This window comes from Panulirus ornatus, chromosome 19 (genome assembly GCF_036320965.1).
Source record: "Panulirus ornatus isolate Po-2019 chromosome 19, ASM3632096v1, whole genome shotgun sequence".
In the NCBI taxonomy this organism is placed as follows: domain Eukaryota; kingdom Metazoa; phylum Arthropoda; class Malacostraca; order Decapoda; family Palinuridae; genus Panulirus; species Panulirus ornatus.
This window is the reverse complement of record NC_092242.1, coordinates 1,359,460-1,384,113: the sequence shown is the minus strand read 5'-3', so window position 1 is coordinate 1,384,113 and position 24,654 is coordinate 1,359,460. Positions and strand designations below refer to the sequence as shown.

General features: G+C 44.1%; 1 protein-coding gene across 1 annotated transcript in view; it reads left to right on the top strand.

The window, feature by feature from the left end:
* The window catches only part of LOC139755306 (roundabout homolog 1-like), a 432,853-nt gene that overhangs the window by 366,602 nt on the left and 41,597 nt on the right, over window positions 1-24,654 (top strand). The window contains exon 10 of the mRNA XM_071673426.1: window positions 4,677-4,792. Coding sequence (XP_071529527.1) covers window positions 4,677-4,792 — 116 coding nt within the window. The remainder of the gene's footprint in view (window positions 1-4,676; window positions 4,793-24,654) is intronic.

The following is a 24,654-nucleotide window of genomic DNA, read 5'->3' as shown; positions in this document are numbered from 1 at the left end:
CACCCAACATTCCCTAAACGTCTTTCATCAACACACTGTCGAAGAGAACATCCAGAAAAACCGTGGCAAATGCCTTCGTCAGTGATAATGATCGCCGAGAAAAGGAAAGCCACGTATTTAAAGGCCTGAATATGGTAGGGGGCTGAGTGCCTTCATTTCGGTGGCATACAAGTGTCTGTACTTGAAATAGAAGAGATGTGATTCTAGGGAAGAGTATAGAATATAAAAGAAGGGAAAAGTATGAGAGGAGAGTAAATATAAAAGGGAGAGTCAAAGTGTATGGAAAAGGTTTCAGAATACAGTATACTTGTTTACAGTTTTATGTAAAATGACATATTCCCACAAATTTTTGATTGATACCTACCCCTACTTAGATATATACGGATTCTTAACCCAGTAGATCTGAATCTAACGAGCAAAAATCTTTATAAGAAAATAGAATGAAAAGTGAGAGGTGCTTTTAAATATAAGAGCTCGAAACGGAGTTAGATATAGTAGTAGACGGAAGGTATGTTGTGTGTTAACTGCCTAAACTAAAAATGAGTCTACTGGTGTACTGTTGCTCAGCTGTGCCAAGCTTATGTAGCTGAGAGGACAGTATTTTGGAACGTCAGTGAACTATGAACAAGAAGTATGGTATGAAAGTGTGTGTATTTATCATCCACACTGAGAGGAAATGTCCTTGTTTTTCATAGCTCAGAGCTATCCCTCATCCTCCCGCTCTTACGTTAAACCAGTCTTTCCACAAGCCTCCGTCGGCCACCCTCCTATACCCTCACGAATTCCCTCTTTCTTACCACTTCCCTCCCCTCTAGGCTCCCTTCCTCCCCAGCCTTCCTCCACTTCCCATCAATGCATTTCATCATCAAAAGCGAATTTGATCATACCTTCACACCTGAGCGTGATCCTTGGAGCCATTCTGTATCCCATTTTCTCAGTAAAAACGGGTCTCCGCCTCCCTGGCTCGGTGGACAGTATCAACACAAAGAATCCAGTGTTAATAACATGAGTCAATAATATTATGGCCAATAAAAATCTCAGTCTTGACAAAGAAAACCATCGAGGGAAACGGGATCTTTATCCCTTCCTCTCTCCTCCCTTACTCCCCGCCTGCCGCTCCCATCCTCTGTCCTTTCCCTCCCTCCTTCCCTCCTTCCTTCCTTTATCACTTCACTACCTCAGCATTTTGTCATCCATCTTCTCACCTTTTTCCTCTGACTTTATTACATTACTTCCTCAACCTGCATACACTCTCTCTCTCTCTCTCTCTCTCTCTCTCTCTCTCTCTCTCTCTCTCTCTCTCTCTCTGTTCCCCGCCAGCTTCACACGACCTCTGTATTTCTCATCTTGCCTCCAACCATCTCCTTGTCATCATGTACCTCGTCCCCTTCAGAAACAACCAAAGATCACTGGTGAAAGATATCAAGCAGCGTCAATTCCCCGACCTCCCCCCCCCCCCCCCCCCCCCCCCCCCCCCCCCCCGTTGTCCATCTGCCTATTGCTGGCCGTATAGAAAGTGTCTGTCTGTGTGAGGGGTGCCTGTGAGTCCTGGTTGGGAATGATTTTCTATATTTTGGAAATGGGTCCTTCTTACTCCACATTCCCCAGCATCTGTGGAGGGTAGTGGTTATATCTCTCTCAGAATCGGTAATATTTCAGGGTCGTCCCATGAAAGATATGGCAGTGTTAGTGAGGAAAACATCAGGGGACTTTTATAATGATAAGGGTAAGAAGGGGTCCCCACAATAGGTCTTCAGGGATGATGGGGTATACTGTATGAGAGAAGTGGAGGAGGCATTGTGAGGAGAGTTTATGATAAATGTTATTCTTTCAACTCTTGATGTGCGGAACCTTTCTTTTTCAGTTCTAAAAAAAAGAATCAGCTGAATGTTAATCCTAACTATTCTTTATGCACTTATATCACGATAAGATAGCGTAAGAGAATCTTCAGAACGTACGTTTGTAACAGTTAAGTTACGGACATGTTGGTTCTTCACTTAAAACTATCATATATACACAAAAAATATATATATTTAGGCAACTTTTGATAGCTATTGTTAGCCCAAGTTTTTCGTGTAGTGATTGAGATGATCCTCGTAAACCTTTTTCGTAAATATTCATCTTTTGTCTATTTCAATCTTGATTCCTTTACCTAGGCTGCTCTCTCTCTCTCTCTCTCTCTCTCTCTCTCTCTCTCTCTCTCTCTCTCTCTCTCTCTCTCTCTCTCTCTCTCTCTCTCTCTCTCATGACAAGAAGAGCCTTAGTTAATAACAATTTTAAACCTCACTAGATCCCAGAGATTAAGACATTTTTATAATTTCATGGACCATTAATCTTGTCTCTCTTCAGGTTCTCGTACCTTGCTCCTGACCTCTGCCTCCACCACACTGCATGGTCTGTGTGGTCATCTCTTCACTTCTTAACTACCACATACACCCTCCCCCTACGTGTCAGATATCTACCTACCTTCTCTGCTTCCTCTGCACTTAACTAGTTCATTGTTTTTAACCTTCGTTTACAGCAATCCTCTTTCTATCTGGAGTTCTCTCTCGTAGTCATTTCTATTTCCTCTTTCCACGAAACTAATCTTTCCCCACCACCCGTCTATTTCGCCTCTCTCTCTCTCTCTCTCTCTCTCTCTCTCTCTCTCTCTCTCTCTCTCTCTCTCTCTCTCTCTCTCTCTCTCTCTCTCTCTCTCTCTCCCCCCCCCCTCCAAATGCCTTCACCCAGAAGAAACTTATACTTGCTGCTCTAACAGTCACTAACTTTCTCCCGCGCTCCCTCTCTCCCTCCGTCTCCTCTCTCATAGCCTATCCCCTCCTTTGTTCACTTTCTTCCTTCACCACCACTAACACCCTTTCTCTATCCCTCTCCCATCTTACAGCCCCTCTCCCTGAATTTTCCTTGAAAGGTGAAAACAACCCAAGGAAGTATTCTAGTATGTAAGACCAATAAAGAAGGTAAAGGAGACAGTAGGACCTGTAATAACAGAGGATGGTAAAGTGATTGATGATGACAAGAATATGACCTTCCTACTAAACAGTAGAGCACCACACGAGAGACTGATATGTAGTTAAAATCACATGGATCAGTCAAAGAACTATGTACATGGAGTAGCGACTGACTTACTGACAGAAACGACCGTATGGTTTTAGATGGCGAAGCCTTTGACTGGCTAAACGTGACGAGTGGTGTACCACAGGGGTCGTCTGTCTTTGGCTCCAATCTTTTCATGATACGTATTAATGATCTAGAATTAGATCTCATTTCTAAGATCTGCAAATTTCGGATCATATGAAACTAGGAAGTAGAGTTGTAGATGGACAGGACTGTAAAATGATTCAAGATCTTAGCAAATTAACAGAGTGGTTAGACAAACGGCAGATTACATTTAATGAAGACAAATGTAAAGTTATCCAATTTGAAGATATATACGAAATCTAATAGTCAGATATTTAAAAACAGGCTTTAGTTGGTCTTAAAGGAGAAGACTCCTGGAGTTATGTATGTATGACAATCTGATGTATATCAAACACTGTCAACTGCAAGTAGACAAAGAAACCGGATGTTAAATTCTATAGCCAGGAACATCGACTACAAAACACTAGAAACAATTTTGACCCAATTTATATGCTTAAGTTAGACCATACTTGAAGATGTAATTACATTTTGGTTCCCAAACTACGAGAAAGTTGAGGAAAAACTGGAACTTGTACGAAGGCGGGCGACAAAGATGATTCCATTTCACAGAAATCTGATGGCGTATGAAGAGAGATTAAGAAATTAGGTCTTTTTTCTCCTAAGATACGTAGAATTCGCGGTGACGAGAAAAATGTTCAAAATTTTGAATAAATTCGACAACATAAATCACTAATATCTATTTGAGATGCAAATGAATACAGCTACTATAACGAATGGAATTAAAACTAAAAGATGTTATACTGACGTAAAAAACTTCCTTTGGATATAGATGTGTTTAACATTGGAAGAAATTATCGTCAAACTTTGTATATGTCAAGCCTATATCTATCTACCTCCAAAAACCGGTTGGTCAAACTTGTCACCAGTTCAGGTATCTGTTGCGTGAACATAGGAAAAAGCTACACGTGCATACCCGTTCATTCTTGATCACTCCATACTTGATGAACGTACTGAATTACAGCAAGAAGGGAGAGTGTATTAAGATCTTATAATAGGATTACCTTTTTGTTTTATCCTGTTAGTTTCCTTACCGGACTACTTCACCAACTTTTTTTTCCAGGCGGCTGTTTTTGCCGGAGAAAGTTGAGGAGGAGAGACAGCTATCTTACAGTTTTATCATTACTTCATCCAGTTAGTATAGAACACATAGTGCAAAACAAATGATTTAGACATGGGCTAATTGGCACTATTGACTCTTTCCCATGCACTCTCCTGTACCCTCACTAACTCTCCCCGCTCTTCATCGCTCTTCCTCATGCTAACCTTAATTTTTCCTCATTTCTGTCTCGCTGCCACTCCCTATCTTACTTTACCTGTCCTATAGCTCCCTTTCCATTTGCCCTCTTTCATCCACTATCCACTTTCGGCTGCCTTCTACCAACCCCTCTCCCTCTCGTGTGATGCCCTCTCCAGCCACACTTCCTTGTGTGAGGTGCCTTCTCTCAGCCTCTAACTACATCACCTGTCGTCCACAGCACCAGCTGGTCCGCCTCAGGAGGTGTCTGTTCACCTGGTCAACCTCACCCATGCCTCCCTCACCTGGAGGCCACCTGACGCAGACCTCCAGCATGGCCTTATCACCGGCTACCAGGTGAGTCCTGTTTCACATACTTACTCAGCAGGTGAGTCATTGTTTACATTCTTCCTCAGCAGGTAAATCCTTGCTTACACTTACATAAGATGAGTTGGTTTACACTCCTCCCAAGCTGGTGAGTCTTTGTTTACACGTCCTCAGGAGGCGAGCCCATGTTTACTCTCTTCCTCAGTAGGCAAGCTCATGATTACGCTCTTCCTCAGTAGACGAGCCCATGTTTACGCTCTTCCTCAGTAGGCGAGCCCATGTTTATGCTCTTCCTCAGTAGGCGAGCCCATGTTTACGCTCTTCCTCAGTAGACGAGCCCATGTTTACGCTCTTCCTCAGTAGGCGAGCCCATGTTTACGCTCTTCCTCAGTAGGCGAGCCCATGTTTACGCTCTTCCTCAGTAGACGAGCCCATGTTTACGCTCTTCCTCTGCAGGTGAGGCCATGTTTACGCTCTTCCTCAGTAGGTGAGCCCATGTTACGTCTTCTTTGATAGAAGGGACAACATCTCTCTTTTTCCTCGTGCCTTTATTTTCATTTTTTATTTTCTTTTTCTTTACAACTTTCAGCACCTAAACTCTGGCCTTTGACCTAAAAGCGTCTCGCCAAAACCCGTGGTGTCGAGGCTGTAGTGAAGATGCGTTGATGAGGGTAACGTGAATGTGTTTAGAAAGGGTGTGGTGAAGATTAGTTTGGTGTTGTATCTCACTGTAGAAAACATGATAGTGACTGACTGACTGGTGAGGGAGATTACTACGTTCACTCGCGATTGTTGGCGTTTCTAGCTTACCTACTGTTTTACCAGGTAAGTTTTGGTTGTGCATTTCAGCTGTGAGTGTCTACACCTATATCTACGCCCTTGTGCGTGCTGGTCTTAATGGTTAACATTTTCATTCATTTTAGTATATGGAACGTTTGTAAACGTCTTCCTGTAGCTGAAGGATAACATATATGCGGTTTTTCAGCAAGTAGTTTTTCTTTCCATATGTCCTGTAGGATGAAGCGTCTCTGTGTATAGTCTTGTTGCTGAAAAAGTTTAGATTATACGTTGGTAGTGCAGGAAGGAGGGCGCTCATGAATGTTTGGGGATTTTGGTTTATACACTCAAACATCAAGTGACTCTTGTCCTTATCAACTAGTATTTCTTATTTGGTGATCAAAAAGTTGTTGATCTATAGCGCTTTTATAGGAGACTTTATTACATAGTACCTTAACGATGAGTGTTTCTCTACAACTACAAGGAATTTCAGGACTTGAAGTTGCTTATAGATTCTCTCTCTCTCTCTCTCTCTCTCTCTCTCTCTCTCTCTCTCTCTCTCTCTCTCTCTCTCTCTCTCTGTAAATGTATCGTTATATCTGCCTCCTCTGCCAGCCAACGGTGCATCAGGGGCCTTCATAAATCGCAGCCACGCGTGGAAGAATCTCAGCAGAAAAACGCACAGGAATTCTGACCACAACGAGGTTGGAGCGGCCAAGTTTCCGGCGGTACCGGTTCTAACTGCCCAGTTGCTGACGTCTGACAGGAAAGTAAGAATTAGACAAAAATAAACTTGGGTAATAAGTTGCATTAAATACACTGGATCATAGAAGCCAAAGAATAACGGACTGTGGTAGAATAGCCACCGCGCTTAGCCAACTTCCGACACAAACACGTATTCTTTCGTCAGCCTCTCGGGCTCACCAGACCCAGAGACCAGCAGTTGTCAAGAGTGGCAGCAGACAGGAGGCCGCTGGTAAAAAAGAAAAGGCTGTGTTGAAAATAAAGTTTCTCAACAAGAAACTAACTGGCAAGTCTCAAGAAAAAAAATGGTTTCCATATTCTTAAAGTCTATTTCTTATCTTTTTTTTTTATGTTAGCTGAAACGGCACGGCCAGCTGAGGCCCTGATCAAGGCCGTCCCTTTAACGATATAGATATATATTTTTCATACTATTCGCCATTTCCCGCGATAGCGAAGTAGCGTTAAGAACAGAGGACTGGGCCTTTGAGGGAATATCCTCACCTGGCCCTCTTCTCTGTTCCTTCTTTTGGAAAATTAAAAAAAGAAAAAAAAACGAGAGGGGAGGATTTCCAGCCCCCGCTCCCTTCCCTTTTAGTCGCCTTCTACGACACGCAGGGAATACGTGGGAACTATTCTTTCTCCCCTATCCCCAGGGAATAATATATATATATATATGTAGCATTTATGGATCTGGAGAAGGCATATGATAGAGTTGATAGAGATGCTCTGTGGAAGGTATTAAGAATATATGGTGTGGGAGGCAAGTTGTTAGAAGCAGTGAAAAGTTTTTATCGAGGATGTAAGGCATGTGTACGTGTAGGAAGAGAGGAAAGTGATTGGTTCTCAGTGAATGTAGGTTTGCGGCAGGGGTGTGTGATGTCTCCATGGTTGTTTAATTTGTTTATGGATGGGGTTGTTAGGGAGGTGAATGCAAGAGTTTTGGAAAGAGGGGCAAGTATGAAGTCTGTTGGGGATGAGAGAGCTTGGGAAGTGAGTCAGTTGTTGTTCGCTGATGATACAGCGCTGGTGGCTGATTCATGTGAGAAACTGCAGAAGCTGGTGACTGAGTTTGGTAAAGTGTGTGAAAGAAGAAAGTTAAGAGTAAATGTGAATAAGAGCAAGGTTATTAGGTACGGTAGGGTTGAGGGTCAAGTCAATTGGGAGGTGAGTTTGAATGGAGAAAAACTGGAGGAAGTGAAGTGTTTTAGATATCTGGGAGTGGATCTGGCAGCGGATGGAACCATGGAAGCGGAAGTGGATCATAGGGTGGGGGAGGGGGCGAAAATTCTGGGAGCCTTGAAGAATGTGTGGAAGTCGAGAACATTATCTCGGAAAGCAAAAATGGGTATGTTTGAAGGAATAGTGGTTCCAACAATGTTGTATGGTTGCGAGGCGTGGGCTATGGATAGAGTTGTGCGCAGGAGGATGGATGTGCTGGAAATGAGATGTTTGAGGACAATGTGTGGTGTGAGGTGGTTTGATCGAGTAAGTAACGTAAGGGTAAGAGAGATGTGTGGAAATAAAAAGAGCGTGGTTGAGAGAGCAGAAGAGGGTGTTTTGAAATGGTTTGGGCACATGGAGAGAATGAGTGAGGATAGATTGACCAAGAGGATATATGTGTCGGAGGTGGAGGGAACGAGGAGAAGAGGGAGACCAAATTGGAGGTGGAAAGATGGAGTGAAAAAGATTTTGTGTGATCGGGGCCTGAACATGCAGGAGGGTGAAAGGAGGGCAAGGAATAGAGTGAATTGGAGCGATGTGGTATACCGGGGTTGACGTGCTGTCAGTGGATTGAATCGGGGCATGTGAAGCGTTTGGGGTAAACCATGGAAAGCTGTGTAGGTATGTATATTTGCGTGTGTGGACGTATGTATATACATGTGTATGGGGGTGGGCTGGGCCATTTCTTTCGTCTGTTTCCTTGCGCTACCTCGCAAACGCGGGAGACAGCGACAAAGCAAAAAAAAAGAAAAAAAAAAAAAATATATATATATATATATATATATATATATATATATATATATATATATACCCTAGCCTGAGCCAGGTACCCATTTAATCGACCGACCCCTAGGGGTGGATGAACAGCTAGGTTGACTGTAGACCGACTGCATTAACCAGGATTCGAACCTATGAGCCTGACCCTGAGCGGCCTGTGAATGCTTCACGGTCAGGAGCGCTAGCCGATACACCATGGAAGTTTAATTCTCTTAAACGTTCCTGCGTCCAGTATCTCGTCTGTAAAGACTTGCAATATGCGCTCTAGTTCCCAAAGTGTGTCTCATCTGATGAACAAATCTTTCTCAGTAAGGCCTCAAACTGATGTGACTCGTCACCGATTTCAATGTGAACACGGCGCAAGATCAAGACATAGCAGCGAAGTGGAAGCAAGTCATAGGGTAGGGAAGGGGGCGAAGGCTCTGGGAGCGATGAAAAATGTATGGAAAGAGAGAACGTTATCTCGGAAAGCAAAAATGGGTATATTTGAGGGAATGGTAGTTCCAACAATGTTATGTGGTTGCAAGGCATGGGCTATAGATAGGGTTGTACCTGAGGAGGGTGGATGTGTTGGAAATGAAATGCTTGAGGACAATATATGGCATGAGGTGGTTTGATCGAGTAAGTAATGAAAGGGTAAGAGAGATGTGTGAAAAAAAAAGTATATTTGAGAGAGCAGAAGAGGGTGTGTTGAAATGGTTTGGACATATGGAGAGAATAAAAGAGTAAAGTTTGACAAAGAGGATATGTCAGAGGTGGAGGGAACAAGGAAAAGCGGGTGACCAAATTGGAGGTGGAAGGATAGAGTGAAACAGATTTTGAGCGATCGGGGCCTGAACATGCAGGAGAGTGAGAGGCGTGCAAGGAATAAAGTGAATTGGAATTATGTCGTATACCGGGGTCGACGTGCTGTCAGTGGACTGAACAATGGAATGTGAAACGTCTAGGGTAAACCATGTAAAGGTCTATTGGGCCTGGATGTGGACAGGGAGCAGTGATTTCGGTGCATTACACATGACAGCCAGAGACTGAGTGTGAACGAATGTGGCCTTTTTGTCTGTTTTCCTGGCGCTACCACGCTGACGCATGGGTTAGCGATGCTGTTTTCTGTGGCGGAGGGTGGCGGAGGGAATGGATGAAGGTAAGCTAGTATGAATATGTACATGTGTGGATATGTGTTTGTGTATATGTATGGATATGTATGTATATGTGTTTTTCGTGTTTCATTTTCCCCGTGGACTCATAGGAATATATATATATATATATATATATATATATATATATATATATATATATATATATATATATATATATATATGCGTGCATGAGTGTGTATTTATATATGTGTGTATATGAGTGGATGGGTCTTTCTTCGTCTGTTTCCTGGCGCTACCTCGCTGACGCCGGAAACGACGATCAAGTAGTATGATAATAACCATTATCGTAATAATGATTATAATAGTAATGATAATAATAATAGTAATGATAATAATAATAATAATAATGATAATAATAATAATAATAATAATAATAATAATAATAATAATATTTTCAATGAACTGAAATACGAAAAAAATAGTAACACTATTGCTAGTGAAACATAGTACTTATGAGAACACAACAGTAGAAAACGGTATGATGCAACTCCTGAACACGTAGACTCAGGCAGCAGGTTCTCAGTAAGGCTAACCGCATCCCGCTTTCCTCCACGAGGACCTAAGGCGTTACGATGAGAACTTAATCAAAACATAATGACATCGTATCAGACGTGAATAACACTTTGAATACTAAAACTATTTTTGAACGAAAACTGTTTTTTGTAGTTCCAAACTTACACCCAATATTATAATCTTTCATTCCTTTGTCTTTTTCTTTGTTCTGTGGTTATTGAGGTTAAAACTTTGAAGAGTTATAATCGTGATATTACAAGTGTATCAGACACTATAATGAAATTAAACTCAAATAAAGCGTTGTTTGTGGCGGGTCTGAATTGTCTCGGAGATTTTGGGATGCCGTCTGCAAAACTCTCTTCCCCAAACGACTCTCACCCTGACCAACGGGACAACAACACGGGAGGAGACTATACATGAATGCCAGGATTCAATCTGGAACCTTTTCTTCTGTCGTAATCCATTCCAAAAAAGTGAGTGACTGCAGGTTAGTAATTCATTACCTCCGGCAGCAGGTGAGGCTGACTTCTTTAAACAATCACCAGTCTATCTGATCCTCAGATTTCCATTCCCGATCTGTCAGCTGTACTCACGATACTCTCCCGCTGGTACTGATGAAGATTCCCCGGAAAGGAATGCCATCACGGTACAGAACCTAACCTATAATGTTGCATAATAGAAAAACAAAAACTGGAAGTTTGGAGAACGTAGAATGAAAAAGATCTCTGGGAACACAACAACCGTTGAAAAATGGATGATTATCCTTCCGAGCAAGGATGATGAAGGCACCGTAAATTAGACAGAAAAAGACCATTTTTACCATCAGCATCAATGAAACAAAGGAACTAGGAATAAAAGAAATAATTATGCACAAAAGAAGATGAGGAAGATGTCAGAAAATCATAGAATTACTTCCCAGTGATCTGGTGGAGGACGAGCCCTGCTGAGAGCACAGCTGACACCGGCCGGCGGCAGTAGCGACTGGCAACATGAGCAGGGAAATGTAAGTTCCTCCTGGCTCGAGGAACGGTACCTTTGGAGGGACCTCTCTCTCTCTCTCTCTCTCTCTCTCTCTCTCTCTCTCTCTCTCTCTCTCTCTCTCTCTCTCTCTCTCTCTCTCTCTCTTTCTATTCTCTGTCTCTTATTCACCTATCTCACATCCGTCTGTTTCAGTTTCTCTTTCCCTTTCCATTTTTAGCCCTATTCATCCACTTCCTGTATTTCCTCATTCAACTTCCTCCAACAAACCCTCCATTAGCTCCCTCCTGTGCGTGGGAGGGAGCCGCCCGTGGCGCAAGGTATATCGTGGATCCCTCCCTGGTGTCTAGAGGTTGTCATCCTCAGCAAAGAACACCATGGCCCCCGTCCCTGGGGTCTGTGGGGTGTCATCCTCAGCAAGGCATACCATGGCTCCCTCCCTCCCCTGCACTGGATGACTCCACACACACTGCATTACTGAGATTGCTCCGCCTTCCTCCTTCCCCGTGACTTTCTTCTCTCCCCCTCCCCTGTCCCCGTCTCGTTTATTGTCGTCGTGTCTTCCATGGTCATCTTTTACCTGCACATACCCCTCTTCCCCCACCTGTCTATTGCCCCAACCCTCCCTATTCGAAGGCCATCTCTTGCACATTTTCGTTAGCTTGTTCTTGTCCGATGATTGGTCCAGAATTTCTTCCTTTCTCTCGATTGTAGTTTATACTTACTTCCCTTTATTCTTAGTTTACTCTTCTCCATGATTATCTTTGCCCTGAGCTTTATTTTCTGTATTCGTGTAAATTCCGCTTACTGTACTTTACCGTCTTAGTTTCTCTGGATGGAACCATTCCCAACGTGGCAACTTCTGTTCCCACTCCACGTCAGCACTCCTGCTCCTCATCCTCTCCCTTGTCTTCTCTCTTTCCTCTCCCTGCCTCATCCCGCCCCCTCACCCACCGCAGTCCCCGAGAGCATCGTGCTGGTCCAGATTAATCACTCAAGTGAAGGCATCGTCAGTGTTGGCTGGTGATGGATCCTTCGTGTCGCAACCCGTGCCCTCACCCTCTACCCTTCTTCCACGCAACCCTACCTTTATGACCACATGGCCGTCCCTCCCTCCACCTGATGGCTTACCGAGTGTAGAATATATTTTCGTTGTTGAAAGTTGCTGACCCAGAACACCAAGATTCCAAGATGTCTGCTCCATATGCTCCTTTATGATCATAACTTTCCTCTGGCGTGATGTCTGTGCCATAAAGTTCGGTAGGTAATGAGGTTTAGCGTTACTCGATCTCGGGTAGACCTTACGTATAGGCACAGCAACAATGATTTAGTACAGCAATATGAAATGTGTTTAATTCTTGATATTCTTTACTGTTGATATCTTGACACGAGAACATGATTGCTGATATCCTGACACGAGAACATGATAGCTGATATCTTGATCTCAGAATGTGTACCGAATTAAAAAAAAATACATATTATTGACATGGATGAATTAGTCAACATGTAGAATAATAATATGAGACATGATCACCACGGCCCAAATGTGTCTCAACCAACGTACTCTTTTTTCAGACGCGTTAGAAAGTGAGCATATGAAAAAATCTTTTGACAACGATGACAGGTGGTGACAGGTGCCAGTGACAGCACACGTCCCCCTGAAATGATTTTTATATATTACTGACCTGTTTATCTCGTGGATAATGTTCCTGTGTTAGTAATGAAAAAGTCCTATCTCTCTCTCTCTCTCTCTCTCTCTCTCTCTCTCTCTCTCTCTCTCTCTCTCTCTCTCTCTCTCTCTCTCTCTCTCTCTCTCTCTCATCCATATCGAATGCTAGAGTTTCGGACAAAAGTCCTCTATGAGGTCAGGATTTAAATGAATCATAACAAAGGACTAAAGAATAGGTGAAATATATAAGAGGAGAAGTTAAAAGTTTATGTTGTATAAATGATCAGGTTACATGTGCCTTTAAAGACTTCTTCCGCGACTTATACTGATCTATTGACCGAAGTTGAGGACCGGCCTATAATGTTCGTTGTATATTACAAAATTTCTGTTATTCTTTTACAGCAAGTCATGAAAATATGTTCGATTTCAAGTTTTGAAAATGTTTAGAACATTTTGCGTTCGTGGGATGGATGTTGCTTATGTTGATATGATTTCTCTCTGCTCTCCTTGTTGAGATGATCTCGTCCTCATCTTCATGTGAGATGACCTCGTCCTCATCTTCATGTGAGACGAGCTCTCACCTCCTCTGAGACGACCTCTCCCTCTTCTCTCATGTTACAATAATCTATGTTATGTGGAATCGTTTTCTGAGCAAATCCTGCATGATACCTAATAAGTTCAGTCAGTGCAAACACACATGAATTATAATGAAGGCCAAGGAAAATGTACGGGAACTAAAGAAAGATGGAAAATGAAAGACTTTCGATAACCCGTCATAACCTCAGCCCAGCCGTCGTCATGAAAGCTGTAGTAATGATTGGTTGAGGTGCCACTGACGCTCGCGTATCTACCTGACGTCAGTACAGGAGGAAAGTCGAAGGATCATTTAGAAAGACATCAGCGTGTGTGTGGTAATGGTGAGCAGGTCCGGTAAACACGCAGCCTCCTGTGGTCGGAAGGACGGACGCTAATTCTGAACCCAGCCTCCGCAGCCCCACCCCCCGTGCACTTCATCTCTCACCCAGCGTGTCGCTCTGTAACACCCCATCCATTAATGAGGTGCCTGAATAGGGTCCAGGAGTGATGGGGATTGAGAATTGAGGGGTAAAGGTCAAGAGACCAGGAGGGCAGCAAACCTAGCACTATCACCACTGATGTTCAAATCTATTATTATTATCATTATAGGATAGGGGATTAAGAATACTTCCCACGTATTCCCTGCGTGTCGTAGAAGGCGACTAAAAGGGGAGGGAGCGGGGGGCTGGAAATCCTCCCCTCTCGGTTTTTTTTTTTTTTTTTTTCAATTTTCCAAAAGAAGGAACAGAGAATTGGGCCAGGTGAGGGTATTCCCTCAAAGGCCCAGTCCTCTGTTCTTAACGCTACCTCGCTAATGCGGGAAATGGCGAATAGTTTGAAAGAAAGAAAGATCATTATCTTTATTATTATTATATCTTCTTATTGGTCCTAACCATTTGTCATGTAGAGATCGCCCGACCTTCATCACTGCCAGGGTATACGTACCTCTAGCCCTCCGCCCTCTGCTTGGTCAGCTGTCTGTCTCTGACTTTTTTGCTATATATCCATGTCGGACTCCTTCGGTGCATGCCTGGTGCTGTCCTCCCCGCCTATATGTCTGTCTGTCTTTATTTCTGGGCAACTATCCCACTGCATCGGTCACCCTGGCGTGTGGTGTGTTAACTGTTCCGCCCCCATGAAACAGCAATGCAATATTGGCACAGATGAATGTACAGGGTTGAGGGACTTGGCATATGTGTCAGAGTCTGGTGAATTCTATGACGTGTTTGTGTCAGCTGTATCCCCCGCCTCCTCCTCTCCCACCCGCGCTTGAGCAGGACACATCCCGCCACACTAATGGCCTGGACCTCATTACCACAAACCATGCAAGACTTACCTTCCTGTTTGGAGGATTCCTCTCACTCTCAAGATCTAACATGCGAGTTAATGTTTTTTCCTCAAGAAGGATTCCATCTTCGTCATTAAACTGCTTGACCCGAGATTACCCAGCACCTGGAAGGAATGATGGAGCCCCCGTGGCTCAGTGGGCAGCGACTGGGGGCTGTATACCTGTTGTGCCAGATCGAGTCTGTATGCTGGAACACTTGACTGTAGGATGGCTCAGGATGGTGTGCAGGGCCCATCCGCCATCTTGACTATCTTGTCTGTAAGCCCAGCTTTGACCTCGTGTCAGCAAATAACGAACATGATTGTGGAGCACGAATAATGATTACTACCACCATCACCACAACCACTACCATCATTTTCACAAGCACCACCACCATTGATACTAGAACACCTCACCACTTCCACCACCATTTCTAGCACCACCATCACCAACGCCGCCACTACCACCACCACCTTAATAATACCATCACCACCGCTACCATAAGAAGCGGTATCACCACCGCAAGCACCATCACCACAGTCATGATCACCACCATCACCACAGTCATGATCACCACCATCACCACAGTCATGATCATCACCATCACCACAGTCATGATCACCACCATCACCACAGTCATGATCATCACCATCACCACAGTCATGATCATCACCATCACCACAGTCATGATCATCACCATCACCACAGTCATGATCATCACCATCACCACAGTCATGATCACCACCATCACCACAGTCATGATCACCACCATCACCACAGTCATGATCACCACCATCACCACAGTCATGATCACCACCATCACCACAGTCATGATCATCACCATCACCACAGTCATGATCATCACCATCACCACAGTCATGATCATCACCATCACCACAGTCATGATCATCACCATCACCACAGTCATGATCATCACCATCACCACAGTCATGATCATCACCATCACCACAGTCATGATCATCACCATCACCACAGTCATGATCACCACCATCACCACAGTCATGATCACCACCATCACCACAGTCATGATCACCACCATCACCACAGTCATGATCACCACCATCACCACAGTCATGATCACCACCATCACCACAGTCATGATCACCACCATCACCACAGTCATGATCACCACCATCACCACAGTCATGATCATCACCATCACCACAGTCATGATCATCACCATCACCACAGTCATGATCATCACCATCACCACAGTCATGATCATCACCATCACCACAGTCATGATCATCACCATCACCACAGTCATGATCATCACCATCACCACAGTCATGATCATCACCATCACCACAGTCATGATCACCACCATCACCACAGTCATGATCATCACCATCACCACAGTCATGATCACCACCATCACCACAGTCATGATCATCACCATCACCACAGTCATGATCATCACCATCACCACAGTCATGATCACCACCATCACCACGCTTGTGGTCGCCTTGTGTCGTCCAGGAGGAGGTCACTGAACCACACCCTCTGTCTTCAACACATTACACGACCCGTTGCCTTCTGCCGGGGTCTGCCTCGGGACACTTACTGCCTGCTGCTCACAACTGCTGCCGACGGTTACTGCCTGCCTCCTGGGTATGTTTGTTACCGCTTGTTTACATACCTGCTTCCGCTGACCTCTCATAGAAGCCAGCCATGCCTGTTGTTGTTGTTGAAAACGTTTGGCGGAGTATCTCTAGAGTGATGTGTGCTGACTTTTACTGGGTCTCCTGCTGCACCTCCTGGTAATCCTGGAGGCAGAATTCCAGTTAAGAATGGCCTTGCCCGAGCAGCGCGGGTCACTAGTGGTCTGTGTCTTTTGTTAGGCGTCCGCTGAGCTCATGCATTAGTTTGTGTGGCTTTTTGTTATTGACAAACTTCCTTTTAGTGTGCTGGCTCTTGCTTCTGCTTTTTTTTTTCCTCTGCTGTCTTTTCCTTCATCCCTGTCTTGTTTCTGTTGTGTCTATTGCTTTCTTCTTATGTGTCTGTGTGTCTGTTGTTTTCTGCACTCTCTCTCTCTCTCTGACAGGATACAGAGTTTCATGTTTGCTCTATTCTCGTTTCGGATCTCAACGAAAGATATTTTCGTACAAGTCGGCGGAGTATGTATAAGGTAACAGATCCCACCATAGCGCCTGGCCTGAAACTCGCACAAACTAGAAGGAACAAAGGGAAAAGAAAGTCAGTGGTGTCGTGCAGGAGGGAGAATAATGTTGAATAACGGAGCAATACATTGATACAGATGGTTGAAATGTAGTGAACTTAAGATTTCATCATGTTGAATGATCCACAAAGATGTTGAGATAAGCATATGAAATAACTGTAGTTGATGAAATAAGAGAAAAAGAGTGTTGTAGAGCTCATGTGAATGCAGATAAACAGCGGTGCAAGACAACCCGATGTAAAAGTAAACTGTGAGGCTGCGAGCACACACAGGGAAACATAAGTTTAAATAAAACTATGCTGAAGAACTGCAGCTGTCGGAATAGCATCACAAAAATTGATGGATGGATCTCTGGTATTCACCTGATTTATTCTAAGAATCAAAAATGAGAATAGATACCGATTTTAAATGTGCTAAGTTTTACAGTGTCAAGCTTAATACCACAGCACATAGACACAACCTGTTACGATTCCAAACTTTTTTTCCTAACAATGACCAGAATACCTGAAATATATAAGGAGAAAACGATGTTCCTGGAGCCTCATTCAAGACTTCCAAATATAAAAGCAGAAAAGCATCTTTTAGGACCTTATTTTTAGAGGCGACCTTCACGAGGCGAGGTCACGCCACACTCATGAGGCAACCCGTGCACAAGCTGCTGCAGCTAATCTTTCTAGCAGCCAGGGAGGTGATGCTTCCTCTGTAACGAAGTCCGTAACAACTACAGCGAAGGAGGGAAGGGGAGAGAGGGAAGTAATGAGGTGGGGTATTGGCACGTAGGATGAAGAGAAACAGAGGTGGGAAACTAGCACGAATGTAGAGTAGAATTGATCTTCGCTAATGTGAATGACTTTGGGTGAGGGTGACACCGTAGGAAGCTGTAGACTCCACACCGTGTGTGTAGTAGGTCTGCCATACTGGGAAATGTGTGGCTCGACCGGTGCCGATATCCGCGTCAGACCTACATTGACGGTCGCTTTGAACACACGTCTTTTAACAATAATTTGTAACAATCAACCTTAACAGTCGTATTAACAATTATCGTCAGCTGCGAGAGAGGCTCCTCCCTGATATGGGTCTTTGTGACCCACGTAACTCCTCAGACTCTGAAAGCACTGCCAGTGAGGTTCCTTGAAACCACGCCGTCCACATCGTTGCTTTGTACAAGCAGCAGCAAAGCCTACAAGGAACTCGGTTTAACACTGTCACTACTCACAACTGAGTCTACATGAGACTCTGAACGTATACTACGTATCTTCTCAGGATTCGAGCTCGCTTGTCCTGAAGAAATTTTAATGTTTCTTCTCCTCGAATAACAGGATGAGACATTGGTTGGACCAGAATCACATAATGAGGACTGGTCGACTCATCATCGCTAAACGGAAAGAGTATTCGACCTACTTCCACTGACCATAAGAGACTGGTCGACCCACCGCCATAAAGCGAGCAACTGGTCGAGCCACCACCACTGAGAGCAGAGACCCAGACACTGGTCGAGCAAGCAGCACTGCTTCAGCGGGAAGTTCTCTTATATAAACAAGCTGCAGCAAAAGGAGGTTTACATACCATTAGTTTCGTGTGAGGCAGGCATGTAGCCAGCCTGTTGTGTGACTGCAAGCACTGTGCTTTGTTTTGTTCTCTCACGTGACACCCCTGGTGCTCTCTGAAAGGTTCCAGCCATAATCTAAATCTTTCAAATAATCATATCCTCATATGTGATTATATACATAATCAAGAGCTGGGAAAGTGGATGCTGTAGCAACAAGATTATTGCGAAAGTCATTGTAGTTGTACTGGTGAGTGGTACAGTTATGTAGATCTTTTTCAAGAAAGAATGATAGCAGTTGTAGTAGTAGTACAGTAGTACTAGTAGTGGTAGTAGTAGTAATAGTAGTAGTATCATATCCTCAGCAGTAGCAGTAGTCTTACATCAAATAAACAGTCAACTCCCTCCACCCGGCTGCCTAACTTCCCATGAGTTCAAGTGACTAATGCTGCCTCCAGCCTCGCGTATCATTATCATTTCAAAATTCTTGTTTTAGTCTGTTTATGACAGTATTTTATTTTGTATTGTTAATGTTTTTAACATAACTTACGTACGTAATATGATATTGTCAACCAAGACAATGTTACTCTATCATGTATAACTTAAGTGGTAATAAATAAACCTATTATTATTATTATTATTATTATTATTATTATTATTATTATTATTATTATTATTATTTTCATTATTATTATTATTACCATTACTACAACTTCCTTCACACACACAGCCGCTAACACCCCGGCCCAAGAACACACACCTAGCCCAGGTCACAAGCCAACGTCTTCACATGATAAGTATCACACCGTCTCTCATCTTCCACTCACCAGGTAACTGCACTGAGGCACCACTCCATGTCTATGGCTGAGCCATCATACCAAGCGTCGCACTGTCTTGCTCAAAGTTCGTTTTATCGTACTCAGGTGTCCACCACCGTACTCGAGGGTAGCACCACCGTCCTCAAGGTTCCTACTTTCTTCCTTAAAGGGTTGGCCTTTTCTATTGTCTCTACCGTCCACAGCCGACCCCCACAGAATACCATCCGCAGCCAACTCCACAGGACACCATCCACAGCCAAGCCTCAGCCTGCTCTGTTGTTCACCCTGGCTGCTTCATATGCCCTCGTTCACCCTGTTAACATTACCTATGACAGGTAGATAAAGGGTGTGTGCTAATGAGGCCATTATTCGTTCGTTCCTGACGCTTCTTGGCTAAGGCGGGAAAAGTAATTAAGTATATAAGAAAACTAAATAATCTAAACATCTATACCATACCTTTGGCAGTTGTACACACTAACCGCCACTGCTCTGGACTATGTATTGAGAAACTGACGTGTCAGGCCCTCTCTGTATCAAGGAGGCTGCATCTCTTCGCCATTAACATTGTATCTGACATTGCTCCTTCCACAAGCAGTCCTTGACCTCACGTAACCTATGATCTTCCAAATCCCCTCTTGCCGTGAGCCTAGTCCAACACCGGGAATATTTCAAGGTGATGATAACGTATTTAAACAGACTTCCCTCGGTACCATGAACCACACCACAGCCAAGCGCCTCATATTCATGACAGTGGGTAACACCCACTGTCAATATCTGGTGTGAGAGGCAGAGTATGGTAGGCCAGGAGGCGGTGAGAGGGATGGGAGAATCTGGTCAGGGCAGAAAGCGGGGAGAGGGAAGGAGGGAGAGTAGAAAGGCAGAAACATAGACAAATAGAGGGAAAAGATGAGCTATGCCCTTCATGCAGCATCATGTCGTCATGCGATAGATCATTTCCGAACCCCGGCTCTGAGTACAAAGTTTTGCTCCCTTCTTACAGTCGAGTCCTCAGCGTAAACACAGATTTGTAGCGGTGCTTAGAAAGCTGTAGTGGAGGCCGTAGCCGTTGGGAAAACAAATATTTTTTGACAATGATCTCTTGAGATGGACTGAAAAACTTATTTCACTCTAGATAAAGACGTTAATTCCCCCAAAACGACGATACGACTTGAAAGCAGGACGGTGCGACCTGCAACTATGATGATACCGTCGTGTTCATGAGTAGTACAGTTGTACTAGAGAATCGTACCGACGTCCTGAAGAATTGCACGATCGTGTTAATGTTATAAAGATCTCTAATGACTCATTCTGTATGGTCACACACTGCAGGACCGTACTGTTATGATTCTAGATGCTACAGGACTGTACTGCTGCAGCGTTAGATGCTACAGGAATTTGCTACCATTACGTTACATTCTACAGGACATCATTATTATCATTCAAGAGTAATTTCAAATACTTTGCATCATTTTCACCTCAAAATTACTTCCGTTTTTTGAGAACTTGCAAATAATCATCCATCAATAGTTGTGTTTATCGCTTTTCGTAACTATATTATGTATTTTCATGGAGTATAACTCAGAAAACATGAATAACAGTCGACATAGCAATGGAAATAAACAAGTTAAAGATAATTCAGAAACACTTCGTGAACAAAAGAAGAAATAGTGTACATAAACTATTATGGTGGAGGTAAAGTATTGTCACAGGCACGACATGCGGTGAGCACTACTTGTTAACTCTGCCTATTGGCAGAATCTCGTCGACGGTACGCGTAGGTAGGCTCTCTCTCTCTCTCTCTCTCTCTCTCTCTCTCTCTCTCTCTCTCTCTCTCTCTCTCTCTCTCTCTCTCTCTCTCTCTCTCTCTCTTCTGTTATTCGTTTCCATTCCTCCTCTCCCTCCCTCCCGCCACTCTCTCACCCAGACGCCAAGCAGACGTCAGCAGTCCAGGCTGGGAGACCCCAGACCCCAGGCAGTCGTCAGCACGTCAGCAGCTGGGGGGATTGGGGAGCCCATCCCAGACGCAGGCAGTCGTCAGCAGCAGGGACCCCCGGGGAGTGGGAGGGGGATGTTGAGGGGGCAGGAAAAGCGCCAACAGATTAAATTGCAGTGAAATATACCGGTGTTTACTCTTCATTAATCATGATGGTGGTGGACACCCAGCCGCTTCTTGTGAGCGGGGGGAAAGGGGAGAGGAGAGAGAGGGAGCGAGGCAGCGGGAAGTGACACAAGAAGGTGGGAGAGGAAGGTTCCAGATGGAGGAGGAAGAGAGAAGGAAGGAATAACACAAGTCTTACCTACCTACTTATGACAGGATTCTGCCATTATCCTAGGCAAACGCGTATCGCTCACCACAGACCTTGCTTGATTAACTGCACTGTTGCTGTCTGCCGCTACGCACGCTGCATAGTTATCAGTCTTGTGTTCATCTTGGACAGCCCTCAGCTGCTTACCCAGACTTCTAAAGGTTTCAGTCTCCTACATTAGGGGCTTTATTCCACTTGACAGAGAGTAAAGGTCTTTCCATCTTTCTCGTTAGGTTTCCATTTATTCTTGTTTGACATCTTTTGGTACACGCAAAGCGATTCTCACAGATTTAATTTCTTTTTCTTTCTTCTGACGTTTATAGATTATGCTCGCTGGGTTGGATCCCTTCAGTTTGTTGCTATGCATAGATTACTGGTCTCTCTCTCTCTCTCTCTCTCTCTCTCTCTCTCTCTCTCTCTCTCTCTCTCTCTCTCTCTCTCTCTCTCTCTCTCTCCTTTTTAGACAGTAAATTTCGAGTTCCCTTAACCTCTCATTATGATATGTTCCATTATCCCCTGGCTTGTGATTGCCAGGTGCTTCTGAATTCTTTCAAACCCGTTGGTCTCTGCTCCCTGTGATGCTGCCATACAACACAACAATATCAAAGTTTGCTTCGTATGTACACTGGAGCATCATCATCAGAGGATGATGGGAGGGAAGATCAGATGGAAGATGGGGGAGAAGTATGGCAGGAGTAACAGAGGGGAAGTGAGGACCTGGAGGACGAGGAGACTATCAATGATTACGGTAAAGTAAAATAAAAGATAAGGATGTGCGAGAGAGAGAGAGAGAGAGAGAGAGAGAGAGAGAGAGAGAGAGAGAGAGAGAGAGAGAGAGAGACAGACAGACAGACAGACAGACAGACAGAGAAATAGTTAGGGGAAGAAGCAGATTAGAAGGAAGGTTGAGAGGGAGAGAGGGAATAGAAAGAAGAGTTAAGAGGAAGAGAGAGACGAGGAACAAAAAAAGGGAAAGAGAGTAGAGCAGCCTTAGGAAACAGACAGCCTGAGGAAAGTGAGGAGAGATAACAAAGGGAGGCAGAGCAGCGGGAACTAGAGCGAAGATACCGTGGTACGAGGAGAGCGGTGAACAGGAGGAGGAGGAGGAAGACAAAGGAGAAGCTGAGATGATGATGGGAAGGTGAACAAAAGATGAGAGGGAGAGGCTACGTATCAGGAGGGGAGGGGACGCTAATGAGCAGAGAGAAGGGGTAGTAGCAGAGTTGAGAACGAGGGTAGGATGAGACAAGAGCAAAGGTGGGCACAGAAGTCCACTGAGCAAGAGAGGGTGTGTACATGATGAACCAGACTGATGATTATCACGAGGAATGATAAGTCAAAAGTTGCAGATCGAGAAAAACAAATTTAAACACGAAGATGAGCTGAACACAATACTCTGTAACGGTTCCCAACTGGTCATCATGAGGGGTCAAAACACTCCGAATGTTGGAAGCGTCAAAGTATTTCTGACAACCTGAAGAGCACGACAGATAAGGTCTACATGAATGTCAAACCCCCAGCGAAATCACGCTCTATAGAATACAATGAAAAAGAGACTATATTCTCGATAAAACATGAGTATCATTACTTTGCAAGAATGCATGGCTGCACTACGTACCACAGACAAGCTTTCGACCACGTATTATCAACAGCCAGAGTCAGTCTCAGGGAAACAGTTTACTGAGATACAAATTTGTTTATGTCATGACCACATCATGTACTCCATATCTGTGATGAACTTCTACATTTGCGTTCTTCTTGTACTGAAGGAATGAATAATGGAGACGGAGTGTGTTATTTAGTTATATATCTGGTTTAAAGGAAAAATATACAATATAGTCCGAGTGAACAACATCCACATGTACGGTACACCTCCTCGGAAACGTCTATGAAAAGTTTTTTCAGTCAGCCATTCACATGGGCATTCCAGAAGGCTGTTTTATAGGTTCAAGTCTGCCTCATTACTGTCCATGAAATAGAGAGCGAGGCTTATGAATGAACGCCCAGCCTTCAGCTCATATTTTGTTGACATAATGAGACGAGACAAGAGGCCGGCAACCCTTGTGGTCGCAAGAATTTTCAACATCATTTTCCTCACCTTCGCTCTGGACGAATGGAGAAATGTGTGTATTATTACTCACACACACACACACACACACACACGGACGTCCATGGTGTAGTTATTGGCGTTATTGACCATCACGCGTACACGGTCCGTCTAGGATCATACCCACGTAGGTTCGAATCCTGGTCGTGGCAGCCACCCTGCAGTCCACCCGGCTGTTTATCCTTCCCTAGGGGTTAGGGTGTATGTGTGTGTGTGTGTTTGTGTGTATACATATGACATATGTAGGAGTAAAGACATGATACATATAGATAAGGTTAAGGGACGGGGTAACAAGACAAGAGTAAAACTCTCTTCCCGTAACGCCAATAGTAATCAGTACAAGTAATTATACAGGCCACTAATCAATGTGAATAATACTTCCAGTTATTGGATGTTTTCCATTAAATGCTGTAAGCGTCATAAATGATAAAGATCACTTTCGATAATTTTTTTCTTTTTAAGACACACACTAGTATATGACTCACACCAAAACTGGACAAGATAAAGAACCTCACAGCTTCCTCTACAAGATACTCTCCCGTTCCACTCTGAACTGTGCCTCATCTGTCAAGTCTTATACAGTCTTATAAGCAGATATAACAAAGCTGCAAACTACACACAACAGATCAGTCAGACAGAGCGAGTATGTGGAGAGCAGCTACAGTGTTGTTGTAACACATAACTACTTCGCTCAAAATTTCACGTTACTTGAGAAAGTTAAATGCAAATTGTTTGTGGATGATCCTTATGGTTTAGTATCACTGTGGCCATCATGCCTGTTTGTCTCACCTGCAGGATCCTGCTCCTCTTACTCCCCAACTCTCGTATCTCGCTCCCTCCTTCCCCCAGCACTCCACCTTCTCCCACTCTAAAATTTCCTCATCACCAAGAAATTTCACTTTATTTCAGCTAACAACCGCCCCTCTGACCTGCCCTCTCCCACCCTGCAACCTCTCTCATCTCACCTTTCATTATACCTACTCTCCTCTCCCCTCACTTCTCTCCTTTGTCTCCCACTCCCTCTCTTCCCATTCTTCCAACCCACCCACCCCTACTCCTCCTTCCCTCTCATTTCCTCTCCCTCCTTCACCACTAATCTACACACCCTCACCTCCACTGCTCTGTCCTCTCTTCTCTTCCTCTCCTCTCTCTCCTATTCCCCTCTCACCACTTCTC